General features: G+C 37.7%; 1 protein-coding gene and 1 long non-coding RNA gene across 6 annotated transcripts in view; one reads left to right on the top strand and one right to left on the bottom strand.

The window, feature by feature from the left end:
- The window catches only part of EIF4E (eukaryotic translation initiation factor 4E), a 48,413-nt gene continuing 21,810 nt past the window's right edge, over window positions 1-26,603 (top strand). The window contains exons 1-3 of one of the 5 annotated variants that reach the window (XM_045056058.1): window positions 1-99; window positions 1,835-1,881; window positions 25,920-26,026. In XM_045056058.1, coding sequence (XP_044911993.1) covers window positions 1,864-1,881; window positions 25,920-26,026 — 125 coding nt within the window. In that variant the 5' untranslated portion in view covers window positions 1-99; window positions 1,835-1,863. Of the gene's footprint in view, window positions 100-729; window positions 867-1,754; window positions 1,882-2,497; window positions 2,570-11,227; window positions 11,252-25,919; window positions 26,027-26,603 lie in introns of those variants that run through there. The other 4 variants (XM_003985152.6, XM_045056057.1, XM_019829177.3 and 1 more) reach the window with 4 other exon arrangements.
- The window catches only part of LOC109499056, a 34,827-nt gene continuing 10,720 nt past the window's right edge, over window positions 2,497-26,603 (bottom strand). Inside the window, exon 2 of the long non-coding RNA XR_002156177.2 lies at window positions 2,497-2,883. This is a non-coding gene — a long non-coding RNA (uncharacterized LOC109499056). The remainder of the gene's footprint in view (window positions 2,884-26,603) is intronic.

Raw genomic sequence — 26,603 nt, forward strand, 5'->3', positions numbered from 1 at the left:
ATCTATGTTATCTCCTCAAAGAAGATAACCAGACACTACAAGAAGATACACTGAGATCAACTGTAATTACTTTGGATAGTTTAACAGTAGATCGTCTTTGTAAGTAGAAATTCATTTACCCTGTTTTTGTTTTGTTTTGTTTGTTTTAGAATTCCGTCTACTTTTAAGCCTACTAGAACTAAGCTGACTGGAAAAAAGCTTTCATTAATCACCTCTGACATCCAGGGAAACCAAAACATATGAACAGGCAATGGTTTTGAGTTCTTATACAGTCTCAATTATGTGTTAGTCAACTCAAGCAACCATTATGTACTCAATAATAGGTATGACACAGGTCTGGACATCAGCAACACAATAAGCGGGCAGGCACAGGCAGCCTACTTATACTGATATTTTAGTATTAACCTTCGTAAGAAGTATGGAAGATAGTAATGATATGTCTTCCTAACTAGAACTTTATAGTAGTGCTCTACTAGATTTATCTCTATTTTATTAACATCAAGACTGCAGAGTAACACTGTCTTAAGAAATAACAGCGTAGTGTCACAGAGGGAAAGGAAATGTAGGATGCCAATGTGGGGATAAATTTCTAATTGCCAATGATTGTTGTGAATATAGTGATATTTTCCTGAACATTAAAGCTTCTGTTGTAGGTAGCTACAGTAATAAAGAAAAAAGTTGTCTTGAAACTTTAAAATGTCATTGTTGTACACGATAATACGACAAAGTAAACAAAAGAAAAATTTTAAATATTGTTTTAAAAAACATTAGGGGAGAGGCACGAGGTTGCTTATTATTAAGTGCTTACAGAGTCGGATGCATTTTCAAAGCTGGTTACAATCATTACCACAGCACACCCTTGTGAGGTAAGTGTATTATCATCTGTGGTTCATAAATGAAAATGCCAGGCACTGAATCACTTGCCTAAGGAGAATGAGTCAACGTCAAGAGTCATAGTTGACCGACCTAACTTCTGACGGTCAGTCCAGGGCTTAGTCAGCGGGGCCCGGAGTGGCTTCCCTGGCTGGCACCTGGACTTAGGCTATTTCCGTTCACGTTAAAGCAGAATAGTGGAACTGAGAAGACAGAACCTTTCAAATAATTTTCACTTCTATTCAAGATTTAGCCCTGTGCTCTTAATCTCAGGATTTAGGACAGGAAAAGCTGTCGGGTGCACTCCCCCTCCCCCAACCTGTGGCAACTGGGAACTGTGGACGGTTCTGCCACCCCCTTTCGCAGTGATGGCAATGAGTGACCACCAGCGTTAGCAGAGCCGGGGGACGGGGGAGGGTGGATTGCTTTAAACTACGACTCTCCATCGCCGCCTCTTTCGGAAAGCAAGAGAAAATGGTGGGAAGTCAAACAAAATTTAAATAAACAGACAACTTGTCCTAGGACCTCAACTAAGCAGATGAAACCTCATTGTGCACGCTGAGCCTGCAGTTCCCAACTTTTCGGGGAAAATGGGAGGACGGAGCAACAAAGGGCACGGCAACAATGTCTGGCAGTAAACGCTACAGCACCTATCCAGGCGGAAGAGCACAGGACTAAAAACCACGCACCGACTCGCTAGGGTCCGCAGCCGAGAACCGCGCACCCAGCTCCAACCACGTGACAAGTCCTTTTTTTTTTTTTTTTAAACTTCTTTTCCCTTAAAAAAAGAGAGGGAGAGTGAGTGAGCGAGAGAGACTCCACTTCCCAGAAGCCTCTTGTTACCCACGCAGCCGCAGTCTTGCGCAGGCGCCGCCAGGGCCAAACGGACACGTCGGTCACGTGAACAGTAGCCGGCCAATCCGGTTTGAATCTCATTTTTTTCTTCTCACCCCCCCTTCAGGAGCGGTTGTGCGATCAGATCGATCTAAGATGGCGACTGTGGAACCGGTGAGTATTGCCTTTGGCCCCCACCCCCACCGGTCCCCGCGCTCCGTCTCCCTTCGGACTAGGGGACCCCGCGGGACGGCGTTCCCGGCGCGCACGCTGCCTCTTGCTGCCCCCTCCCCCTCTTCTTGGGTCTGACCTCTCCGCGGGCAACTGGGGGCGCCCCGGCGGCTGGCCGCGGCGGCGTGTAGCGCACACGTTTTGGTGGGGGCCCAAGAGCTGGGGGAGAGAGGTGGGGGAGGGGCGGCACGGCGCCTCCTGTGAAGCCGCGAGGTGGTCTACAAGGGTGGAGGGTGATCGGTGCCCTGGGCTAGGTGTGTGGGGCTTGTGTCTTCGGGATAGAAGGGTGCAGGACTGGCTCCGAGCGGGCGCCGGGATCCGCAGGGAGGGTGGGCGGCAAGACGGCCTGGAATGAGATGGAGGAGGGAGCCCCGGAGTAGAATTTCCCTCCCTCTTTCCCTCCCGAGCTCCAGCCTGGGGGTTCGGGTGCCAGACGCGCGCGGGTCTTCCTTAGACCGGTGGGCCAGGGAGCCGGTGGGCGCGCGTTGCCAAAGGGTGGGTTGGGCGGGAGTGGTGTCGCCGCACGCGCGGAGAAGCTTCGACCTCGCCGAGGGGAGGCAAGAGGGGCAAGCGCATGTTACTCCAGCGCGCTCAAGAGTTGCCGGGGTTGGCGGCTGGGGAGGCGAGAAAGGTTTGGGGCGGGAAGGAGAACCTCGTGTAGCGCGGTAAAGCTCTCAGAGTAGGATGAAGGGTGGTGGTGGTGAGAAACGGGGATCACATTGTCCTCTCCCCTCCATGCTTGATACTGGGCTGTCATGGAGGAGGGAAGGGGGAGGAGCGAGGCCTACTGATCGCTGCTGCTGGTCTAGTTGCCGGCCGGACCTGCTGCGTTTCACACGCGCCTGTCTTCCATTCATTCATCCTTTTCGCTCTGCGCACGTCTCCAAGAATGCGGATGGGTCTTGATCCGTCTGTCCTTACGAGCCTTTGTCGTCTGAAAGATTTCTAAGGCACAGTTTATTGGAAATAGGAACTTAACTTTAAAAATTGGTTTTCCATACATTTTTTTTTTTTTTTTTTTTTACCCGTTCTACCGGCTTTCCTTTCAGTTTAGGCACCATCTTAAACTTAGTTGAAGCAAGCCGATCCCAGTACTTTGGTAGTTACCGCCCAAAGGAGAGAGGATATCTTTGTCGTAGTTTGGTTTGCCGGCACTGGCTCATTTACAGGCCTGGGTTGCTGTTTTAGGAATGTCACATCTAAGTGAAATTGTTTTAGAGGCATAATATGGAGTATTTTAACAACTAGAAGACCTGTGACACTCGAACCAGTTCTCGACCTTGGTTGCCAGATATTTGTGTGTATCTTTAATGGTAGTTTGTGATTTTTGATAATGACTTACCAGTTTGCTTTGACTTTTTAGACTTTCATAGCTAGGTCAAAAATTAGCCATGGAAAGGCTTATAGAATACAAAAAGACTTATTTTTCATTACATTGATGTAAACTATCCTTAGCTTGTTGCGAGAATTTAAGGCAGTTCTTCTGTTTGGTTACTTGTTTTTTATTGGTACCAGTTTTCATTTATGTTTCTGAAAATTAGGTTGGCTGCAAAACTGTCTCTTAATTTTCTGATACAGTTAACTGACTTTGGAACATTCATGTTCCAAATAAAGGTATAGGATGAATATGAAAATACTCCCTTTTAACAAGTTTCCATATTCGCTTTTTACTGGATCTGCTTTCCTACCCACGGTAGTAGCATCATTAAAAAACATTACAGCTGATAATAGGAACAAGGCTAACATATCTGAGCTGTTAAATAATGTATTCTATGAAGTTTATCAGTAACATTTCAGTCTTTTGGATTTTGCAGAGCTATGCAGTTTTGTTTCAACAGCACAGAACTACAGAGTGTTGAAGGACTATTTTGAGTCAGTAAATATTTATAGCCTCTGTTATGTTTAGGAGGTTATACCAAATGTTCTTTAGGATACAGAGTTATACAAAATGTGATTCTATACCTTGTTCAGTGTAAACTCTTAAGGAACTTAATTCCCAGTGATGTGGTCAATGATAACAGTATAGTATTCATTCTGGTGCTGACCCAGGGAAATTTAGATACTGCATTTAAATTTGGGGAGTAGGGAACCTAAAAACCTAAAGTGTGTGAAAAGTGGAGAAAGCCAGTAGTAGTTTGAGGATGTTTGTAAAGTAGACTGATACATTCATTTTTAGTGAGAATGGCAAATTTTTAGTACTTTATTTTTTGTTAAAATTTTATTTTTGAGAAAGAGACCATGGGTGGGGGAGGGGCAGAGAGAGGGAGACACAGAATCTGAAGTAGGCTCCAGGCTCTGAGCTGTCAGAACAGAGACCAACGCAGAGCTTGAACCCACAAACTGCGAGATCATGACCTGAGTTGAAGTCAGTTGCTTAACCGACTGAGCTACCCAGGCACCCCAAATTTTTAGTACTTCTAATGCACCCTTTTCACAGGTTAGTCTCTTAGAATTCTTTGACAATTTTGAATAGTGGGTGTTTTTTTTTTTTTTTAAGCAGCCTATTAGTATCGATTACGATTGAGGTATTCCTGCTGAAGCCTCCAGAAACCGTATTTGTTCACTGCTACTTTAACTAGCTTGTGAGTTTCCTTATTGGTTTTCATTTGGGCATAATCATAAGCACTTTAAAGAGCTATGGGCTTTTCTTGGTTGTCCCACCTTTCATAGGCATTTGGGGAATTTTTATCTGTGGAAATTAACACAAAATATCAGTCATTTTTCAGTTTGCTATTACTTGATTTTACTCAAGTGTGTGTAAGAGATCTTTTACATTAAGATGTAGCTTACAGATATTAAATTTGTTGAGAAGCTTGATAGGGCAAATTAATGGAAGCATTTTACCTCTTTACAGGTAATATGGCAAAATTTTGAACGTTGGGATCAACAGTGCATTCCTGTTATTCTGTTGGCACTTGAATTGTGACTAGGTCAAAATTAGACTCAATATTAGTCATGAACATGGCAAGCAATTTCCCTGGGCCATTTTGCTTCCAGTGGGTCATGTTTCTTTGTAGCTTTATCTTCATTCCGCATTCTTAATTATTGGGCTGTTTTTTGACTTGTAGTTCTTTTTAAGGTAAGAGGTTGTTTTGTTTTGTTTTTGTTTTAGTTGAAAGGGTATATAGTTTTACATGGTTTTTACATTTTTTAGATTTTTAAAACTACATTAATTTCATTAGTGGAATTAACTTGAACAGCTAATCCAATGTTTCCATTTTTATCCTTCAGAAACATGTATTGTACTGCGAAGAGTTTATTAAAAGTAAATAAGGCTTACACATGTATTGACAAATATGTTGTATATAATTCAGTGTTTTTGGTTAATCAGAGACTGATTGACAAGCAGACCTTGCAAATTAATATGCTTTTTAAAAATGTTCATTTTTGAGAGAGTGCTTGATTTTGAGGGAGGGGCCGAGAGAAGAGACAGAAGCAGGTTCCAGGCCCTCAGTGCAGACAGAGCCCCATGTGGGGCTTGAGCTCATGAATTATGACCTGAGCCAAAGTTGGTCACTTAACCAACTGAGCTGCCCAGGTACCCCCCCATACATATTTTTGCCTTAATCAAAAAACCCACTACATGTATCAAAGTTCATTCATGAACCAAATAAATTTGGTTCTGTTTATATTTCAAATTTCACTTTATTTTATACTTTGAATTAATACTGTGCATAATTATTTGACTTAGAGAAATCCAATTTAGAAGGCAGACATAGTCTATACACTGAAGTTGCAGAGAATACAATGTTATATGAATTAGGTAAGCCTAATCCAATTTGGACAGCAAATTCTAGGCAAAATTTAAAAATATGTAGTTTAACCAAGGTAAAGAATGTACAAGTACCTGGATGTAACAAGGACCTTGTGAAGTGGTTATTCTAGCAATGGTAATTTCTACTTTTCGTTCTCTGCTACTACTACTGGAAATTTCCTAGCCCTTCTGGTACCTGTGAGTTTTTCCATCTTTGTAATAGAGGCTTTCTGGAGAAATGGAACTGAGCATGGGTTGTAGTCTAATTTTAATATCTGTGTGACCTTGACTGGGATTTCTAAGTCTAGTTGAAAGAATGGGAATACGAAGATATCTTCCAATGATTTTGATTTTCAAATGCAGTATTCAGAGGTTATGAAGTTATGTCAAGTTCATAATGTCAGTTATGAAGAACTGGATAAAATTAATATTCCATGAATGTGTTGTATGCAAGTGTATCCATGCATAATGTATATAGTCACCTTACTCTTTCTGTGCTAAGAAATTCAAATAGCTCCCTTTTGATTAGCAATCCTTGGCCAATAGCAAGAAATGCAAAGCTTATGATCTACAACCCTCAGATACTCTTCCTACTCCTATCTCTATCGTAAAAATCACTAGTGTTCCTTCAAAAGTTCTATTTGTCTGGAGAAAAAAGAAAGGATCACTTTTGACTTTCAGGTACGTGGGAATGTGGTTGGAAAATAAGTTTTTTTTTCCCAGTTGGAATGTTTGATACATTATTCCATAGAAACAGTGGGAAGCTGTAATTTAGTCACGTTGTTCAGTAAATTTCTGTGGAATTAGGACAAATGTGACTAACGTTGAATTTCCAGGGATACGGATTTAGAGTTCTAAGCAACTGACCATAAAAATGACCTATAAACACAACCTATTTGTGTGATTTTTAATGTAGGCAGATTTTTATTTCTTAATAATAGCTAACATACAGCACTAATATATATCAGGCACCACACTATGTGCTTTGCATATATTAATTCATTTAATCCTACAGCAACCCTATGAGGTAGATATTATTCTTAATTCAGATGAGGAAACCAAGGCACAAAGAGATTAGGTAACTTTGTGTGACTAACTTGGTGAAGATCACACAGCTAAGTGGGGTGGAGTTCAAACTAAAGCAGCCGGATTCCAGAGTATGCATTCTTAACCATGACACTGTCTCTCCGTGTTATGTGTTTTCCTTATTTGACCTGGGAAAATTAATTTGAGAAACTTACTAGATATTTTGCTGCAGCTGTAAAAGAAGATGTGCGGATATTTTAGGCCCTTTTATGCAGTGTTTGGTAACTGATGACCGAAGTACAGAATCATAAGGAAATAGCACTGTGGTTTCTGAATGCAAGGACTAAACAAGTAGTTATACATAAGGTTATATTTTAGTAACTGGTCCAGAACATTTTGGATAGATTTCTGAAGAAAGCAAATGGACATTTCCCTCCTCCCCCTTTTCATTTGATTTCTGGACCTTGTCAATTCAAATGATTTGCCAGTTAAAATATTTTGCTAGTGAAAACAGTATTAGTAAGTTTTTAAAAATTTGTGAATATGGAATTTACTCTTAACTACTTTTGTACTATTAGTAATTTTGGTGAATGGTCTGGCCAAGAGTTAAGCGGTTGTTTTGAAAAACTTTGAGTGTATGTTGCTAGTCTTAAAAGCTAAATTGTTTGAGGAAGGTAGTAGGAAGACCATAAGATATCTCTGAAACTCATGGCTTTGCAGTAATTGTTAAAGACTTCATTTTATTAAAAAGTTTATTTTTTATTTTTATTTTTATTTTTTTAACGTTTATTTATTTTTGAGACAGAGAGAGACAGAGCATGAACGGGGGAGGGTCAGAGAGAGGGAGACACAGAATCTGAAACAGTCTCCAGGCTCTGAGCTGTCAGCACAGAGCCCAGCGCAGGGCTCGAACTCACGGACCGCAAGATCATGACCTGAGCCGAAGTCGGCCGCTTGCCGACTGAGCCACCCAGGCGCCCCAAAAAAGTTTTTTTTTTTAATGTTTATTCATTTTTGAATGGGGGGAGGGACAAAGAGAGAGAGACAGAATCCGAAGCAGGCTCCAGGCTCTGAGCTATCAGCGCAGAGCCCGATGTGGGGCTCAAACTCACGGACTGAGAGATCATGACCCAAGCCCAAGTCCAATGCTTAATCTACTGAGCCACCCAGGTGCCCCTATTTTAATTTTTTTTTTAAAGAGAGCAGGGGAGGTATGGGGGGGGGGGCGAGAGAATCTCAAACAGGCTCCACACTGAATGTGGATTGGGGACTTTATCTCACAACCTTGAGATCAGGACCTGAGCCAAAATCCAGAGTCGGACAGACGGACACTCCATCAATTGAGCCACCCAGGTGCCCCTGCAGTAATTGTTAGAGTTAAAACATGTATTTGCATGTTTTTAGCTATTTTAAACTGGTTACTGTAAAGTGCTATACAGAAATTAAGTATAATCTTTCTATGCTCTTATTATAGTGACAGTCAATAAGATTTTTATATTTATGTGAATTAATGTTAGTATTGCTATGAAGAATTTTTGTGAGGTTTTACATGGTCATCTTAGGGCAGCACCTTATGCAGCCACAAAGTCCGATAACTTCCAACTATTAACTAAGGGAAGAAAATTTGATATTTTAATGGAAAGATGAAATGTACATCTTTTTCTTGTAGTTTTTTTCCTAATGCTCTCAATATTTTGGGATAAATAATAGGTGGGAAATTCATATTTCAAGTAATATTTGTTTGTTTTTCTGCCAAGGTCACATAGTTCCTAAGTGAGGGAACTTGAACTCAAACCCAGGTCCTGGCCCCAAGCTGTATTACTTTCCTGTTCAAAAAAAGAAACAAATTCAACCAAGACTAGAAAGTCCCAACTCTTTACCTTCAGTAAAACTCCTACCTTAAGCATAAAATAGCTGCATAGATCATCCTTATGCACAAATAAATATAAAATCCTGTTTTTGAAACGATGTACCAGATGATTCATGGGTTATGGCATGGAGTAATGTGGTTTTGTTTTGTTTTTCATTTGAATTGGTACATTGTATTTTTAAATAACATTTAGGATTGTAAAATCTCTTTTGGATGTTGGTTTATAGATAATTGCATTTAGTTTTATTTTTTTATAACTTTTTTCTTGAATTAGTAATACATGCTCATGGTCCAAAATTCAGATGGGTCCCTTTAGCAGTGAAGCCTATGATCTCATTGTCAGAATAATGTTTTTAAATGCCTTAAAGAAAATATGTAGAATTATAGGGGAAACTGATTATATTGAATTACAGTAAGGATTAAGTGAGTTAAAATGAAACATTAAGGATGATGCCTGGCACAGGCTAAGTCCTGTCTTTTTTATTGCAGAAAACCTATGTTCTACCTATATTCTCCAGCCACCTAGTTTCCCTTCCCAAAGCATCAAAGCATTCACACTGTTGGTCGGTTTTTATTTTATTTATTTTTTTAACTTAATTTTTTTTTTTTTTTTACATTTTATTTATTTTTGAGAGAGAGAGACTGAGCACAAGTGGGGGAGGGGCAGAGAAAGAGAGACACGCACATACACGGAATCCGAAGCAGGCTCCAGGCTCTGAGCTATCAGCACAGAGCCCGACGTAGGGCTCAAACTCACAAACCATGAGATCAAGACCTGAGCTGAAGTCGGACACTTAACCGACTGAGCCCCCCACGGGCCCCAATCAGTTTTTATTTTTTGAGGATTCTTCTAGATATGGGCTGTCCAAGAGAACTTTCCATGATGGTGGAAATGTTCTCTCTCTCTGAGCTGTTCAGTACGGTAGCCACTAGCCCCACATGCCTATTGAGCACTTGAAATGTGACTAATTCAACCAAGGAAGTGAATTTTATGTTATTTTTTAAATGTTTATTGAGAGAGAGAGAGAGAGAGCATGAGCCAGGGGAGGTGCAGAGAGAGGGTGGGGAAGAGCATCCCAAGCAGGCTATGCACTGTCAGCATAGAGCCCGATGTGGGCTAGATTCCATGAACTGTGAGATCATGACCTGAGCCAAAAGCAAGAGTTAGACGCTTGACCTACTGAGCCACCCAGACACCCCTAAACCAAGGAAGTGAATTTTAAACTTCATTCAACTTTAAATGTAATTTTAATTACTTGAAATTTAATTTCATATATAGTTAGTGGCTACCAAATTGGACAGTATAGCTCTAGTCTAGATACACCTGATGTATACATACACATATGCATATTGTAATTGGCTTAACTTTGTAAGGTTCAACTGGATATGACTAGTTTGGTAAAAGAAATTATTTAATTTTATCCTAGGGAAACTTCTGTCTGTATTTAAACTTTCAAAGGCAATTATTTGCTCTTGTATAGATAATTAAAATTGTCCCGTAGCCTTTTTTTGCTGTTTAAAAAAATGTGTGTGAGTAGACAGTACTTTATGTTCAAAATTCACATTTTGTACAAAAGAGTATATGATGAAGTCTGTTTTCTCTAGTTGATCCCATCCAGGTGAATCACCTCTAGAGGCAGCCAGCATTGTCATTTCCTGACTTTCCATAGAGATGTGTGTGTGTGTGTGTGTGTGTGTGTGTGTGTGTGTGTGTGTGTGTATGTAAGTAAACAGGATGTATATATATATTTTTTAAATAACAGTAGTCAACTATATATGCTATTCTGGCACATTATGTTTTTCACTTAATAACTGGTGTTTTAGAGTGTTGTATATCAGCACATAAAGCTTTCACTTTTTTTTTCTGATGGTGTGTATTGCATAATTTGGTCTTAAACATAGTTATTTCTTTATTGATCAATATTTGGGTTGTTTCCAGCAATTTGTGAAATTTCCAACAGTCCGTGGTGAATAGCCTTTTATCTGTATCATTTCCATGCATGAGGTAGTATAGTTGCAAGGTAAATGTTTTGGCAATAAATTGAAATTTTAAAAACTCTACTGGTTAGGGGTGCCTGGATGGCTCAATCAGTAGAGTGTTTGACTTCTGCTCAGGTCATGATCTCAACGGTTTGTGGGTTCAAGCCCTGTGTCTGTGCTGACAGCTCAGAGGTTGGAGCCTGCTTCGGATTCTGTGTCTCCCTGCCTCTCTGCCCCTCCCCGCCGCTCTTGCTTTGCCTTTCTGTCTCAAAAATAAATGAACATTAAAAAAACCAAAACTGGTTAGATAAAACAGTTTGTGACTATAGTTGGGCTATGTATATATATTTTTAGAGCTACCCTCCCTTTCTATTTGTGAACGGTTTATTTGTAGAAAACAAAAGATACACATCCGTATAAGTTTTAGAGTAATAAACTGAAGACCTATATACTCATCACCTAAGGCATCATCATGTCTTTATGATGGCTTCAGCTTCCTGGAATCTCTACAAAAGCCTCTCTTGGGGAAACCAGTGGGCCAGGCAGAGAACTCTCAGTTAGGAGAGTGGTTGTATGTTGTTTTAAAAGTAGATTAAAGGTGAACTCCTGGTGTGAAATTTGTAGCTGTTCTAAGGAGCAGTGCACAAAGGAGGGAAAAGGAGCTTTGTTAACACATGGTTAAGGTGAGTTAAGTACAGATAAAAGTCTGGGCCAGACAAACCATGGCAATCAGTGCTTTGTTTGTTGTTTTTTTTTAAGGGTAGAATAATAAGCATTTTTATCATTATAGCCATCAAATGAAGAATGTAGCCTGAATTGCATTGCTCCAATCTGGATGTTGCTCTCTATATCTGGTGCACACCTGTCTTTGACTATGCTCGTGACTCCTCTCATCTGACTTCCTTGGTGTGCCTCTCCATTTGCCATGTTCCTTGTTGTCTTATTTGGATTCTTATTTCATTTTGGTAGATCAAATCACTAATTTTTTGAGAAAAGATACATGAGAAAGATTTTTGAGACCTTGCATACTAAGCAATATCGTGTCTCTAGTTTGGGTGTATGTAGAATTCTTTTCTTCAGAATTTTAGTCATTCCAGGTCATCTGTTGTGACCGTTAAGTCAGAAATTATTGTGATGACTACTTTTTTTTCTTTTTTGTTTTGTACGTGTGTGTGCATGTGTGTGACCATTTCCCCTACTTTTTTTTTTGTCCCCATTTCACAATGACATGCTTTATTAGTATGAGTGTTTTCATCCATTGTGCTAGGTACGCATTGTACTTTTTTAATGTGGCAACTCCTGTCCATCACTTCAAATTTATTTATGATTCTCCTCTTCCCAGTTTCTCTTTGAAACAGTTATTCATTCAGATATTGGATCTCCTAGCCTGGTTCTCTGACTTTTTTTTTTTTTTTTTTCCAGTTTAAATCCTGCTTTCATTTTCTCTTTGTATTTTCTGGGAAGTTTATTTTCCAACATTTTCTGTGTCATAATTTTAATTTCTAGATGTTCTTTCTGGTTTTCTGAATGTTCACTTTTATAGCTTCCTGTAATTGTGATGCAACATTTTAACCTTTTGAGGATATAATAGGTATGTATTTTTAAAGACATTTTCTTTTCTCTGCCTGCTTCCTCCAAGTTGCTTAATTTTCTTTTTTGTTTTTGAACTCATGGCAGCAGTCCTAGTTAGGTAGAGGGAGGGAATTGAGGGATCTAGTTATTTTTCAAATAGCTTTCACCAAATTCTCCTTAATTTACTTCATCTCCTACTTAACTCCTAGTTCTAAAGGTGCTGCCAGCTTTTGAGACTTAAGGATCTAGCTGTGTACGTTGCTAAGTAATCACTTGTCCATTCTGTGTTCCAGTTCTTTTCTTTTTTTCCTTGCACTTTCTATAGTTGTGGACTTAGAAAAAAATGTCATCATTTTAGTGAGATTTTGAGAAGGAACAAAATTCAAATCCTATAGATGGATTACTGAATAGTGACAGATCACTGGAATAGAATGAACAGTCCAGAAGTAGACTCAAGTATATATGTTGTTGTAGTAAATTTGGAACATTTAGATCTGGGGGGGGGGGGGGGAATAAAAGTCATCTGTAATGGCAACTAGGGTTTCTTTGGTATTATTTTGGTTTACTTGTTTGTGGATTCTTTTCTTCTCACTACATCTCTTTGTACCTCTTTCTTCCTTTTTTTTTAAAAAAAATTGTTGATTTACTTTTGAGAGAGTGCATACATGAGAGGGGCAGAGAGAGGGGTAGCCTGAGGATTCCAAGGGGGCTTTGCACAGACAGCAGCAACCCCAATGCTGGGCTTGAACCCACAAACTGCGAGATCATGACCTGAGCTGACGTTGGACACTCAACCGAGCCACCCAGGAGCCCCTTTTCTTTTCCTTTTAAATAGAGTATTTTTAGAGCAGTTTTTAGGTTCACCGCAAAATTGAGAAGAAGGTACAGAGAGTTCTGGTGTATCTCCTGCTTCCATATGCACAGCCTCCCCCACTGTCAACATCCCACACCAGAGCAGCACATTTGTTACACCAGATGACCTGTGTGGACACATCATTGTCCCCTCAAGTCTTTAGTTTACATTAGGGTTCATTCTTGGTGTTATACAATTGTTGGGTTTAGAAAAATACGTAATGACATGTATTTATCATTATAGTGTCACACAGAAGTAGTTTCACTGACTAAAATACTGTGTTCTTTGCTTTTTCAACCCTCCCTCCTAATACCTGGCAACCACTAATCTTTTTACTGCCTCCATAGTTTTTTTTGCCTTTTCCAGAATGTCCTATAGTTGGAATCATATCTTTTCAGATTGGCTTCTTTCACTTAGTAATGTACATTTATGGTTCCTCCATGTCTTTTCACAGTTTTTGATAGCCCATTTTTTGTGTGTGCAGAACCAATACTGCATTGTCTGGATGTACCACAGTTTATTTAGGACTTCTTAAATTAAAAAGTGTGTCCCCTCCACCAATAAAGTGCTCCTTGTTTATACACTTCCGTAATCTACCTTTTCCCACATTTACGTTAGCATTTTAAAATCATTTTCTCAGCATCACTTTTAGTGCCTACGTCGTAAACACCATGATGTATCTGTTACCTTTTGGTTGTATCTTTTGTTTTATGTTGTCTCTACTTTTTATTTGCTAACATAAGAATATATAAAACTGTTAGTGTTCTGATACTTTGAAGAAATCTTTTAGACGTATAAAGAATATAGCTCTTTTTATATTTGAAAGCTTGATAGTTCACAAGCTCAGTAAGTGGAAGGATATACTCTATAAACCTGGGGACATTTGAAAACTGTCCCTATGTTTTTCTAATTTTTTGAAAGAAATATAAGTTGATTTCTTTTGGAAGATAATTTAAATATTAAGTCTAGTTTTCTTACTAAAATTATAGTTGGTGTGCCTGGATGGCTCAGTTGGTAGAGCATGTGCGTGTTGATCTCAGGGTTATGAGTTCGAGCTCCCTATTGGCAGTAGAGCTTACCTTAAAAAAAAAAAAGCTATAATTATATTATATTACATATACATGTATATATATGTATATACGTATATATGTATTTGTAATATAATATTAATCTTTAACTTTTAACATTATAGAATTTTTTTTTAAGTTTATTTATTCATTTTGACCAACTGAGCCACCCAGGTGCCCCTAACATTAATAGAACTTTTAAAAAACATGTAGAATTTAGAAAGAATTCAGCTGCTGGTTTAACTGTACCATGTAAAGATTGATTTTTTTAAGTTTATTTATTGTTATTTTTTTAATGTTTATTTTTGAGGGCAGGGGGCGGGATAGAAGTTCCAAGCAGACTCTGTGCTGATTAGCTGATAGCTGATAGGTGAGGCTCAGACTTATGAACCATGAGATCGTGACCTGAGCCAAAATCAGTGCTCAACTGACTGAGCCACCCAGGCACCCCAAAGTTTATTTATTTATTTTGAGAGAGAGAGGAAATCCCAAGCAGGCTTTGTGCTGTCAGTGTGGAGCCTGACATGGGGCTTGAACCCAAGAACCATGAGATCATGACCTGAACTAAAACCAAGAGTTGTGCACTTAACTGATGAGACACAGGTGCCCCAAGATTGATTTTTAAACTAACATTCAGTGTCATTACGTTTTGTTATAGTTTTAAAAGCAATAAACTTAAAAAGAAGCAGCAGTTAAATTCTTTAAAATGTTTGCCTTTCAGATTGTAATTTTAGGCTTTAAAGAATAATTGAAATAGAAATTATCATGCTACTGGAACCAGTGTAATTTTGTGCAGTGAAAATGCTTGTCCTAACATCATTTTAATGTTATTTGAAGTACTTTTTAATTTTGTGTAATGTTTAACTTCTATAAATTTCCTTAGTTATTGTAAAGTAGGAGTCTCTGGTAGCCTTTGGTTTAAATAGCACTGACATTTAAATTTTATCATTAGCCTGTTGTCATTCTAGATCACACATGTTTATTTATGTCTCTATCATCACGCTTTCGTTTCTGAATTTGAGATCTTGTCCTAAGGAACATAAGATGTGCAGAGTAATTTGGGTGTCAGGTTATCTTAAATGAAACAAGGTGCCTACAACTCTTTCTAGTGAAGAGTTAAAGACATATGCATCCCGGGCGCCTGGGTGGCTCAGTCGGTTAAGCGTCTGACTTCGGCTCAGGTCATGATCTTGCGGTTTGTGAGTTCGAGCCCCGCGTTGGGCTCTGTGCTGACAGCTCAGAGCCTGGAGCCTGTTTCCGATTCTGTGTCTCCCTCTCTCTCTGTCCCTCCCCCGTTCATGCTCTGTCTCTCTCTGTCTCAAAAATAAAAGTTTTAAAAAAAAGACATATGCATCCAAGTTTTGAAATTGTGTTCCAGAAGATCAGAAATTCAAGTGTGGCCTGTAGGGATTTTTTTTTTTAATATGCGTAAAATGTGGTTAAGTATACCTTGCTGTCTATTCAGAGATAGGCTTTTTTTTTTTTTTTTAAGCTGTAGAGCAGCAAACTTAATCAACTCTGTTCACTGAAAAGTTTAGTGCTAGTCATTAATTTTAATGAGGTAACTAGGTTATTGTTACTCAAATAGATTGAACACCTATTAAATTTTGCAGCACTTTTAGATACAGCTCTTCCCGTCTATACATCTGCTTCAAGTATTTTTTGTTGTGTAGATGTCATTTTACATCAATTGAGAAGAATATTAAAATAAGTAATGTCTTTTGAATTGGAATTGATATATGGGCTTTCACAGTCCTTTACATGGAAAAATTTTCTCCCATTTGAGCAGTGCTTTAAACTTAAAAGGTTTGTATTTTGCTAAATCTGCATATGTTGTTTTTCTGCTTCAGCTTTTTATTTTAGAGCACAAAGATCACTATTTTGATCCTTTATTATGACAAGGAAGAAGATCTGCAAAATCCACAGCCTCCATTTTTGTGATGTGGGATGCTGGATTAGCTGGTATCACTTTAACAACCAAAACAATTGATTTAAACTATTTGTGATGCATTTCAGTGTTTACACCAAGTTATATACCTTACAAGGCAAGTGGTAAAACCACTTGTTCTTGTGTATTTGTTAATTAATTATAGTAATTTACTTATGGGAGAGTGCTCGGGGAGTTGTATTGTTTGCAAGAGACCTAGGAACTGAATTGAATGTTTGGAGACGAGAAGAAAGAGTAGAGTATCTTGAAGTCTGTTTACATATCATACTTGTAGGAAATGATTTTCTCCTTCCAGTTATTTATATCCATAAAGAGAGGATTTTATTTATACTTGCCTGTATTTCTGAGGTATTTGACCACATAGGCAATTCGTATGCTGTCTTGTATAACAATATAAACCACTGTGATTAATCATTGGCATTTTCTTGCTTTTTATCCTAGTGGGATTTTGTGTGTGTTGGGAGTGTGAGGTGCACCATTTATGCCTTTTTTTTTCTAGCTTATTGGCAGTGGCATGTGCTTGCAAGATAGTGAAGGTGTTGAGCCTGAGGCTGTGGCACTAAGTATAGTGTGTGTGTGTGTGTGTGTGTGTGTGTGTGTGTGTGTAGTATATAGTGTATAGTATATATATATATAGTATATACTATATATAGTATAGTATATACAGCACAGGGGTATGCTGCCTGGAAGGAGTACCTTAGTACCATATGTAATTTATTCTCCAACTCTGGGGCACTTTTGAGAGTGAACAAAGGTTCTAATAGCTGAAACAACAAACAGGTAAAACCAGGACATACAGTATTCCTATCCATGAACCTGACAGTCTTGAATTCAATGTAGAGTACAACTAGGCCATAGTAACTTCTCAGCACTTAAATTTGAAAAGCAGAGAGAACAGTAGTTTCACAGTATTGTGAAGATTAAATATATTGACTGAGTTTATATAAATGTTGAAATAACGTATATAAAAATATGTAGCACATTATTTGATAGTAACTGCTTTGTAAGTGTTACCTAGGATGAAGTGTGAGGATGGGTGTTACCACTTTAAAAGTCATAAAACACCATCCTTTTCTGTTCTTATTTGCTTACTCTTCTCATTATTTCATATCTTTAATGTATGTAGTGCCTTCAGTTTACTGAAATGTGGAGTAATTTGTAGAGATAATTGCAGTTATCTTTGCCATAATAGCATTTATATTTCTGTTAATTCTGCAACTGGTCTTTTCTAATTCTGCTAAGAAAAGTAGTGAAGCAAGGAAGGGAGAATATGAGAAAGTGCTACTGAAAATGGGTTACCAATAATATCATTATCCATTATTTGTTGTTCTGTTGAATTTGCCTGCAATTATACAACTGTGAATGGCAGAGCTGGGATTCTAATCTGGGTAACATGGCTCAAGAGTATGTGACCTAAACCAGTGCTTCTCATACTCTAGCAGAACATGAATTTGTTTTCTATTTTGTTTTTAAACAGTTTTAATGTAATGTTTTTGTAAATCATGGAAATAGGATAAAAGTGAAGAAAAATGCACAAAAATGTAAGCCTGAATTTGCTATTTTTAGTGTGACCAGGTACAAAAATACTGTCAGATTTCTATGAAGTATTCTAAGTGTTTATGTTCCATATTATTTATTTATTTTGAGAGCGCACACATGCACGTGCTGGAGGCGGTAGGAGGGGCAGAAAGAAAATTCCAAGCAGGCTCCACACTGTCAGCACAGAGCCCCATGTGGGCCTGGATCTCACAAACTGTGAGATCATACCTGAGCCAAAATCAAGAGTCTGATACTTAACCAACTGAGCCACCCAAGCACCCCTACTTTCTATTTCTATACCTAACCTCATTGTAGACTATAACCAGCAGAAGTCTGTGGACCACACTTTGTTGTAAAACCTAACTTATTAGTGCCAAGGGAACTATTGATTTTTGCTTACTTCAAATTAAGGTTTAGGGGATGCACCAAAGGTGTGGGGGGTTGGGAGACTCTGGAAGTTCTTAGTAGTAATATTTGTTCATTGAAGTAATATTTGTTCATTTGTTCATGGAAGACACTAATTGGGTGTCCTGAGGGTAAGGCTCATTGTTATTTCTAAGGAGAGATAGTTTGTGTGTTTGGGTTGAGTTAATGAAAAATCTTGAATGTTCATAACCATGAAAAAGCACACCATGGTTTTGGAATTAAAGCAGTGTAGAATTGAACATGGCTAGAAGGAAGAATCTAAACTTTAGTCAGATTAGAGAGATAATACTATATCTATGGAGTATCTAGCTTTATAATATTAGGATTGACCCACAGAGTTAATATTGTGTTTGATACATGTGCTGGTTTTTGCAGAATGTTACTACATTCTACCATGCTGTAGCAACATTCAAAAGTTGCTGGAGATTTCTTTGCGGCTAATTGTTAGACTTGTCTCACCCTTGCTCTACTCCCCCCCCCCCCCCCCCCCCCCCCCCCCCGACTTCTCTTGCTATGACACCTATTGAGCCTGGGACCACTGAATTATAAGACAGCTTGTTTATTTGAATCTCATTAACTCAGCAAATCCAAAACCAGTTTTAATATTTTGCACTTAAACTCGTTGTCTTTTCTATTCCCTTGCTTGTCATCAGTATTTAATCATTTTGATCTGTCAGTGAATGGCTTCCATTGCTCACAAGATGAAAGGTAACACTTTTAGCCTGACCTTTGAGGCCTTTCACAATCTCCCTTCAGCCCACTGTTCTAGTGTGTCTTTGGTTTCATGAACTCTTCAAGTCTCATTGGTTCTTTACCATCTTCTAGTTAAGCACTGCACTATCTCATGGCTTTGTGGCTCTCATGGCTTTGAGAATGGCTCTCCATTCTCACCACCTGAAATGTCTTATACAATAGTTTTCCAAGTATAGTTTGTCTTTTAAGTTAAAAATGTATTTGATTACTTGGAACAAAATTAACAACACAGGAAGCAACAGGTGTTGGCGAGGATGTGGAGTAAGGGGAACCCTCTTACACTGTTGATGGGAATACAAACTGGTGCAGCCACTCTGGAAAACTGTATGGAAGTTCCTCAGAAAGTTAAAAATAGAACTACCTTGGGGCTCCTGGGTGTCTCAGTCAGCTCAGGTCATGATCTCACAGTTGTTGAGTTCGAGCCCTGCAATGGGCTGTGCTGACAGCTCAGAGCCTGGAGCCTGCTTTGGATTCTGTGCCTCCCTCTCTCTCTGCCCCTCCCCAGCTCATACTCTCTCTCTCAATAATAAATAAAACATTAAAAAAATTTCTTTAAAAAAAAAAAAATAGAACTACCCTACAATCCAGCAATTGTAGTACTAGGTATTTACCCAAAGGATACAGAAATACTAATTTGAAGGGATACATGCACCCCAATGTTAATAGCAGCGATATCAACAATAGCCAAATTATGGAAACAACCAAGCGTCCATTGGTGAATGGATGAAGATGTGGTGTGTGTGTGTGTGTGTGTGTGTATACACTGGATAATTAACCATAAAAAATGAAAGAAATCTTGCCGTTTGCAATGGCATGGATGGAGCTAGAGAGTATTATGCTAAGCTGAGTAAGTCAAGTCAGAGAAAAACATGATTTACTCATATGTGGAATTTAAGAAACCAAATAGGGGTTTAAAAAAAAGAGGCAGACCAAGAAACAGGCTCTAAACTATAGAGAACAAACTGATCATTACTGGAGGGGAGGTCTGATGAGCACCCAGTGTTGTATGTTAAGTGTTGAATCACTAAATTCTGTACCTGAAACTACTGCTACACTGTATGTTAATTGGAATTTAAATAACAACTTGGAAAGAATGTATTTGATTACTTTGAGAGTAGCTATAATCTGTTAAATTAGCCTTTTGTGTTTTTGCATAATTTTAAAATTTAGAAATACTGGTAAAGCATGGGTATTTTAGATGTAATTTCTAATGAAATTTGCTTACAGAGGAGACTATCAAGCTGAGAGAGTAGATACAGGAATGTTGTGGAACTTTGCGGTGAAGAATTTTGTTTTTAAATTGAATGTAAATTTGAAACTATTTTATTATTTGCTCTATATGTGAAGCAACAATAAAAATGACAGGTTATAAAATGTTTTTTAGTTCTTCTACAATCATACAATAATTTTGGTTCCTTGCTGATTTGATGATCTTCCACATTTAAAAATAACTGATTGAATCAGTTGTTAAACATACCATGAAAACCCCTGCTATGGAGTTTTCAGAGAGAATTTTGTGAAATTGCTGTTGACAAATACCACATAGCCCTCCTATACCTATTTCATGGTAATCTTAAGTCTCAGAAACCTTCGTAGTTAATAACTTTACAAATAGTTTTAAGAGGAGATAAAATTTTAAGATAATTTTATTTTCAAATTCAGTTTATATTAGAAGTACTTAGCAAATTAGGACAAATAATGGATAATTTGGAGATTTGTTACAGGCTTATGCTTAAGAGTGGAACTGAAAGTGTGGTTTTTTTGTTTCAGTCCCTTAGAAAAATAAATTGTATTTCTTTGTTCTGGTTTGGCATATGGTGGTAATTATAAATCATTTTTTGATCAAAGAGTTTAATATAGTATGGCCATCATTCTGGACATCGTTTCTCATTGTATATGTTGCCATAGATTCAAGAGGTTGTTTAGAAATTGGAATTTCCCCGTAGAATGGACTACCCCCACTGAATTAGCCTGAAAGTTTTAAATAGCCTACATTGATATTATTTTTCTAATGTTTTATCTCAGTTAAAAAAAAATTCCGATTATGTGAATCAAACTTAAGAGGTTTTATAACAACAAAATAATAAGTTGAAAGAAATTAGCAGGACATGATTTTAATGAGGCATACCTCAATAGTCCCAAGTTTTGTTTTGTTTTGTTTTTCCTTTGCAATAATTTACAACATAACTGCAAGAAACTTAGAAGGTGACTGTTTGATAGTAAGCTTTTTGGTTTAAATTTCTGCTGATTAAGAATGGATTGGTGAGGGGCTCCTGGGTGGCTCAGTCAGTTAAGCCTCTAACTCTTGAATTTGGTTCAGGTCATGATCTCACAGTTCCTGAGACTGAGCCCCGTGTCTGGCTGTGTGCTGGCATCACGGAGCCCTCTGGGATTCTCTCTTTCCTGCTCTCAGCCCCTCTCCTGCTTCTGTGTGCCTGTTCCTCTCTTTCTCTCAAAATCAACATTTAAAAAAAAAAAAGAAAAGAATGGACTGCTAAGAAAAGTAGATGGTCATAACAAAATATGACCTAAATGAGAAAATGTATGCCAAGAAAATATGCCTTTTTTTCTTTTTTTTTGAAAATGTGCCCTGTATAATGTTAATGTTTTCATAGGTAATTTCTATCATGAAGTGGTTTCTAAATCTTATTAGATTTGGTTTGTGCCATATGGATATTTTCATAGAGTATTTTGTATTCCATCTTGAAAATAATTGGCTATTAAAACCATTTTTGCTTTATTAGAAGAGTTTGAGAAATCCTTAAGTTAAAATTTTAAACAGAAGACTATTAAACTGCACATAGTAACTTAAAAGGCTAAATAAAAGAAACATCAATATTGCTTACGTTATGAAAAAGAGGTTTTAACTACTGAAAAGATGAATGTCTATGGTTAAGATATTTTTTAGAGTATTTGTCTTACCACCTAGCATATTTCTATATTAAAAGTGAATACTGAAAGATTTTAAATTATACTTATTCATATATCCACAGACACATTTTTTAAAGTTGAGTATTTTGGTTATAAGAAAAATCTAAAATTATATATTCTTAGTATAAAGACTAAAACATCAAGTAAGGTAGGACTTTTAAATTTTAAAAGAAACTTTTTTTAAATTCTAGGAACTGAATATACTTTTTCCTGTTATTAACTGCTTTCAATTCCTATGTGTCCAGAGACTTTTTATACCATCTGAGTCTTTCATCATTCCCCTAATTGTGAGAAGAGTTGAGTAACCAAAAAGAAAGGAAAATACTGAGTTAGGTGACATTTTGGACCTCATGAAACTTGTAATTACTCATACTATAATTAATTATTTTTTAGTGTGCTGCTGACATAAACTGTTTAAATAAATGTTCTGAAAGTATGGTTTGTATTGAGGATTTGGAACTTATGAGTAAATTTTACTTGTCTTTTAGATAAGAGAATTTACTGAACTTTTGGAGGAAGAATATACTGCATACCCAACCTCACAAATCCATATATATACTCTGTCCTTTGCTAGGACCAATCACTAATATTTTAAACTCCCTAAGACATCGTTATTATTGTTCCTTTAAACTATTTGTAGTTTCTTACATATTTACCCACTGATTTACCTTTTGCAGGGCTTTTCATTCCTTTTTTACATTTTCATGTTCCTATTGGGATCTTATTCTTCCTCTAGCCTGAAGACTTTTCCTTTGGTGTTCCCCTTACGTTGGACCTGTGTGTATGTGGGGTGGTGGTGGCGTGGGGTGGGTTGTGAAGGATATTTTTCCTAGGCATTGAATTCTAGGTTGACAGTTTTTCTTTCAGCATGGAAATATTCTGTTGTCTTATGGCTTCCATAGTTGCTGTTGGAAAGTTAGGGGTGTGTGTGTGTGTGTGTGTGTGTGTGTGTGTGTGTGTGTGTGTGTGTGTGTGTGTGTTTCCCTCCTAACTGCTTTTACTTTTATTAAAAAAATTTTTTTTAGCATTTATTTTTGAGAGAGAGAGAAGGAGCATGAGTAGGGGAGGGGCAGACACACACACACACACACACACACACACAAAATTCGAAGCAGGCTCCAGGCTCTGAGCTGTCAACACAAAGCCTAATGTAGGACTTTCGAACTCACGAACTGTGAGATCATGACCTGAGCCGGAGTCAGATGCTTAACCAACTGAACCACCCATCCGCCCCCGCCCCCAACACCGATTTCCTAACTGCTTTTAATACGGCTTCTTTATATTTAGTTTTCAGTAATTTGAATCTGATGTGCCCAGATACAATTTTGTTTGTGTTTTACTGCTTGAAATTCCTTCAGGTTTTTGAGTCTGTGACTTGAGTTTCGGATGAGATACTATATATTTTGGTCATTATTTATGTATTGCTTCTGTCCCATTTTCTCATCTTGTCTTTGAACTTTTTAAACCTCTTCGACAGTGTTTTTTTTTTCTTCAAATTTTTATTTAAATTTTAGTTAACGTACAGTGTAATATTGGTTTCAGCAGTAGTATTCAGGGATTCATCACTTACATACAACTCACAGTGCTCATCATAACAAATGCCCTCCTTAGCACCCATCCCCCATCTAGCCCATCCTCCATCTACCTCCTTCCAACTCCTCAGTTCTCTATCGTCAAGAGTCTCTTATGGTTTGTTTCCCTCTCTTTTTTCTCCCTCCTCCCATATGTTCACCTGTTTTGTTTCTTAAATTTCACATATGAATGAAATCATATGGTGTTTGTCTTTCTTTCACTTATTTCTCTTGGTATAATACACTAGCTCCATCCACCTTGTTGCCCATGGCAAGATTTCATTTTTTTTTAACAGCTGAGTAATATTCCGTGTGTGTGTGTGTGTGTGTGTGTGTGTGTGTGTGTGTGTGTGTGTATTTACCACATCATTTTTATCCATCGGTTGATGGGTATTTGGGCTCTCTTCAATAGTTAGGCTGTCATTGATACCAGTGTTTCTTAGCATCTATTTTCCCCCTCTCTATATTTGAATGTCTTCTGTTGACTTATCTTTGATTTCACCAGTCTTACATTCTGCTGAGTTGAATTTCTTGTTAATCAAATTAAGAGAGCTCTTAATTTCAGACATTGTACTTGGCAGTTCCATAATTTCCATTTGGTTCCTTTAAAATAGATTTGTTCCCTTTTTTTTTAAGTTTATTTATTTTGAGAGAGAGAGAGCACGCACAAGGCTGGGAGGAACAGAGAGAGAGGGAAAGAGAATTCTAAGCAGGTTCCACACTGACAGCACAGAGCCCAGTGTAGAACTCAAAATCAGGAACCATGAGATCATGACCTGAGCCTAAACCGAGTCAGATGCTTAACTGACTAAGCCACCTAGGCACTCTCAGTTTCATTTTCAAATACTCTGTTTTTTTTCATCTTTCTCCTTATCTTTTCTTCTATTTTACTGTAACAATCTTGATTATTAAGACTTTGCTATTTTCCCATAGTAATCATAGTTATTAATTTCATTATTTGGATCATGCTTGGATGTCTTTCTGTGGACAGGTTAATCTCTTGATGATTAGTGACTTAAGAAATTCTTTACATGTCTAGTAATGTTTGATTGGTAGGGTATTGTAAATAACATTCATAGAGACACAGGATTATGTTCTCTCCTGAAGAGTGTAGAGTTTGGTTCTTGGAGGCACTTAATTTATAGGTAGATTACCTTGATATTGTCAAAGGTTGGTTTTAGGTTTTGTTAGATGTGTTTCACCTGATTCCTAGGGCATGGCCTTTCTAGGATTTCATCAGAAAGCTGAGGATTTCACCCACCCACTCTGGCTTGGTCTGAACCCAGTCTTATGTTATTGGCCTCTGAAGTCTTGGCTCAGCTGTTGCTGTACTCTGAGTGTCACAGTTTAAACTAGCCAAGGACCTGTGAGGGCTTTTTACATAGATTTTTTGAGGCTCACACCTCTGCAGCCCATTTTTCTCTAGTACTTTGTCTCCCAAAGCCCACCTGCCTTGTTAGTCCCTAACTGTTCCCTGTTTATTCATGGAGACTGCCTGTCTGGAGACTGTCATTAATTTTAAGCCAGTGGGGTAAGGAATAGTTTTTGGTAATTATACGAAGATGTAAATTGACTGTGATGGAAAAATGCAGTAAAAAATGGTGATTTTTAAAGCATTGACTATGTAAATTTTAGCATCTTAATTGCTTTGTAAACATTTAAATTTATTACTTAAGTGATCACGGCAATAAATTCCTATTGAGTATAGCACTTTGCTCATTGGCATTATAATTATGAGCAAAATCAAGACCTAGCTCCTGCTGTGAGCAATTTCTTAGGCCAGTAGAAATTAATTCCTGGACATGTCATGTTATTAAGAAAAATGTGTTTTGTCAGTTGAATATTTACCACCTACCTGCTAGATCTTTTAGATCCTACATAACTGATTTACATAATCTTGTTAATGTGAACATAATATCTCGAGGGTTTTGCTGGTTTAAATTTGACCCCTAGACTCTTGTTGTAGTGCCCTTTTTGAACAAAATCAGCTTTTCTTTTAGCTTCTGGTGCCTTTCCTTGGCATTCTGTTTTGTTGACCATAATTTATAACAGGGTGAAGAGCTACATGAGCTGTGAACACAGATCATCCACAAGCTCCTTTTTTCCCTGACATTTTTAGATGACAATATTAATTATGTCTAACCAAGAAGAAGATTTAGTTCAAGCCAGTGTCGAGCTTTTTTGCCTAGGGCTAGTTGAAAAAGACAGAAGTTGCAGAACTTTTAGGTTACTATATAGCAGTATGACATGAAGGAAAGACCTATATAGTATTGACTTGGTCACTTTATAAAGCTGTTATACTCTCCAACATTAGTTGTATTCCCCCCATTCTCCAAATCGTACATAGTACTTTAATGATATGTTAAGAAAGACAGCTGATTTCCTTAATTTTGTTGCATGGTGTCTGACAATCTTTCTGATACTAAAATGCGTAAGTGAAAGATAACTGTATATAATATTGTTACTGTATTTTTAAACTTGAGAAACCCTTTGCTCTTAGTGCAGAGATGGCTAGAATGGGAGAGTCTGGTGCTTTTCTTAGAGCTTGGTCTGTGGTCTATTTTACGAAATGCTTCTGCTGTAATTCTTTCTCCTTAGAAAGGGAATATTGGCAATATTAGTTCAAGTTGATTTAGAGTATTGTTACTATAGTTAAGACATTTAAAATAATGTTTTATTATTTTCCATTAGGAAACCACCCCTACTCCTAATCCCCCGCCTTCAGAAGAAGAGAAAACAGAATCTAATCAGGAGGTTGCTAACCCAGAACACTATATTAAACATCCTTTACAGAACAGGTAAGCCTTCTGACATACAGGTTTTTCTGACTTAGGCAGTAAGGTAAATGGTGAATGACTGGGTGAGACTAGTTTTAAATATATTAGGTTGAGGATTCCATTTTCATTTGGGTAACCTGTTTCTAGTAAGCAGTTTTATGTGTGAGTCTTGAGCTCAGAAAGAACTGGTTGAGACATTGGGTTTGAAGTTCACCAGTAATTGGTGGTGAGTGAAGCTATTAGTACATGAATTCTCTTTAAAGTGAACTTGACTCAAGACAGAGGCTTGGGATACCAGCATGTAAGGGATTTTTTGGAGGGAGAATGCCTATGAAGGGTTTAGACCTATAAACTGTATAAACTAGAATAGAGTGGTGGTCAGAGAAGCAAAGAAAATGGTTTGTTTTAAGGACAGGTATGTGGTCAATAGTGTATGTGCCACAAAAAGGTCACATACCCATTGGATTGAGTAATAAACATTTCAGAATGGCCATTGGATTGAATGGAAAATTCTTTGCTAATGTAGGAGAAAATTTAGTAGAATGTAGATGATGGAAAAAGATTGGAGTAGTTTGCATAGTGAATAGAAAGTATACAA

This window comes from Felis catus, chromosome B1 (genome assembly GCF_018350175.1).
Source record: "Felis catus isolate Fca126 chromosome B1, F.catus_Fca126_mat1.0, whole genome shotgun sequence".
NCBI lineage: Eukaryota > Metazoa > Chordata > Mammalia > Carnivora > Felidae > Felis > Felis catus.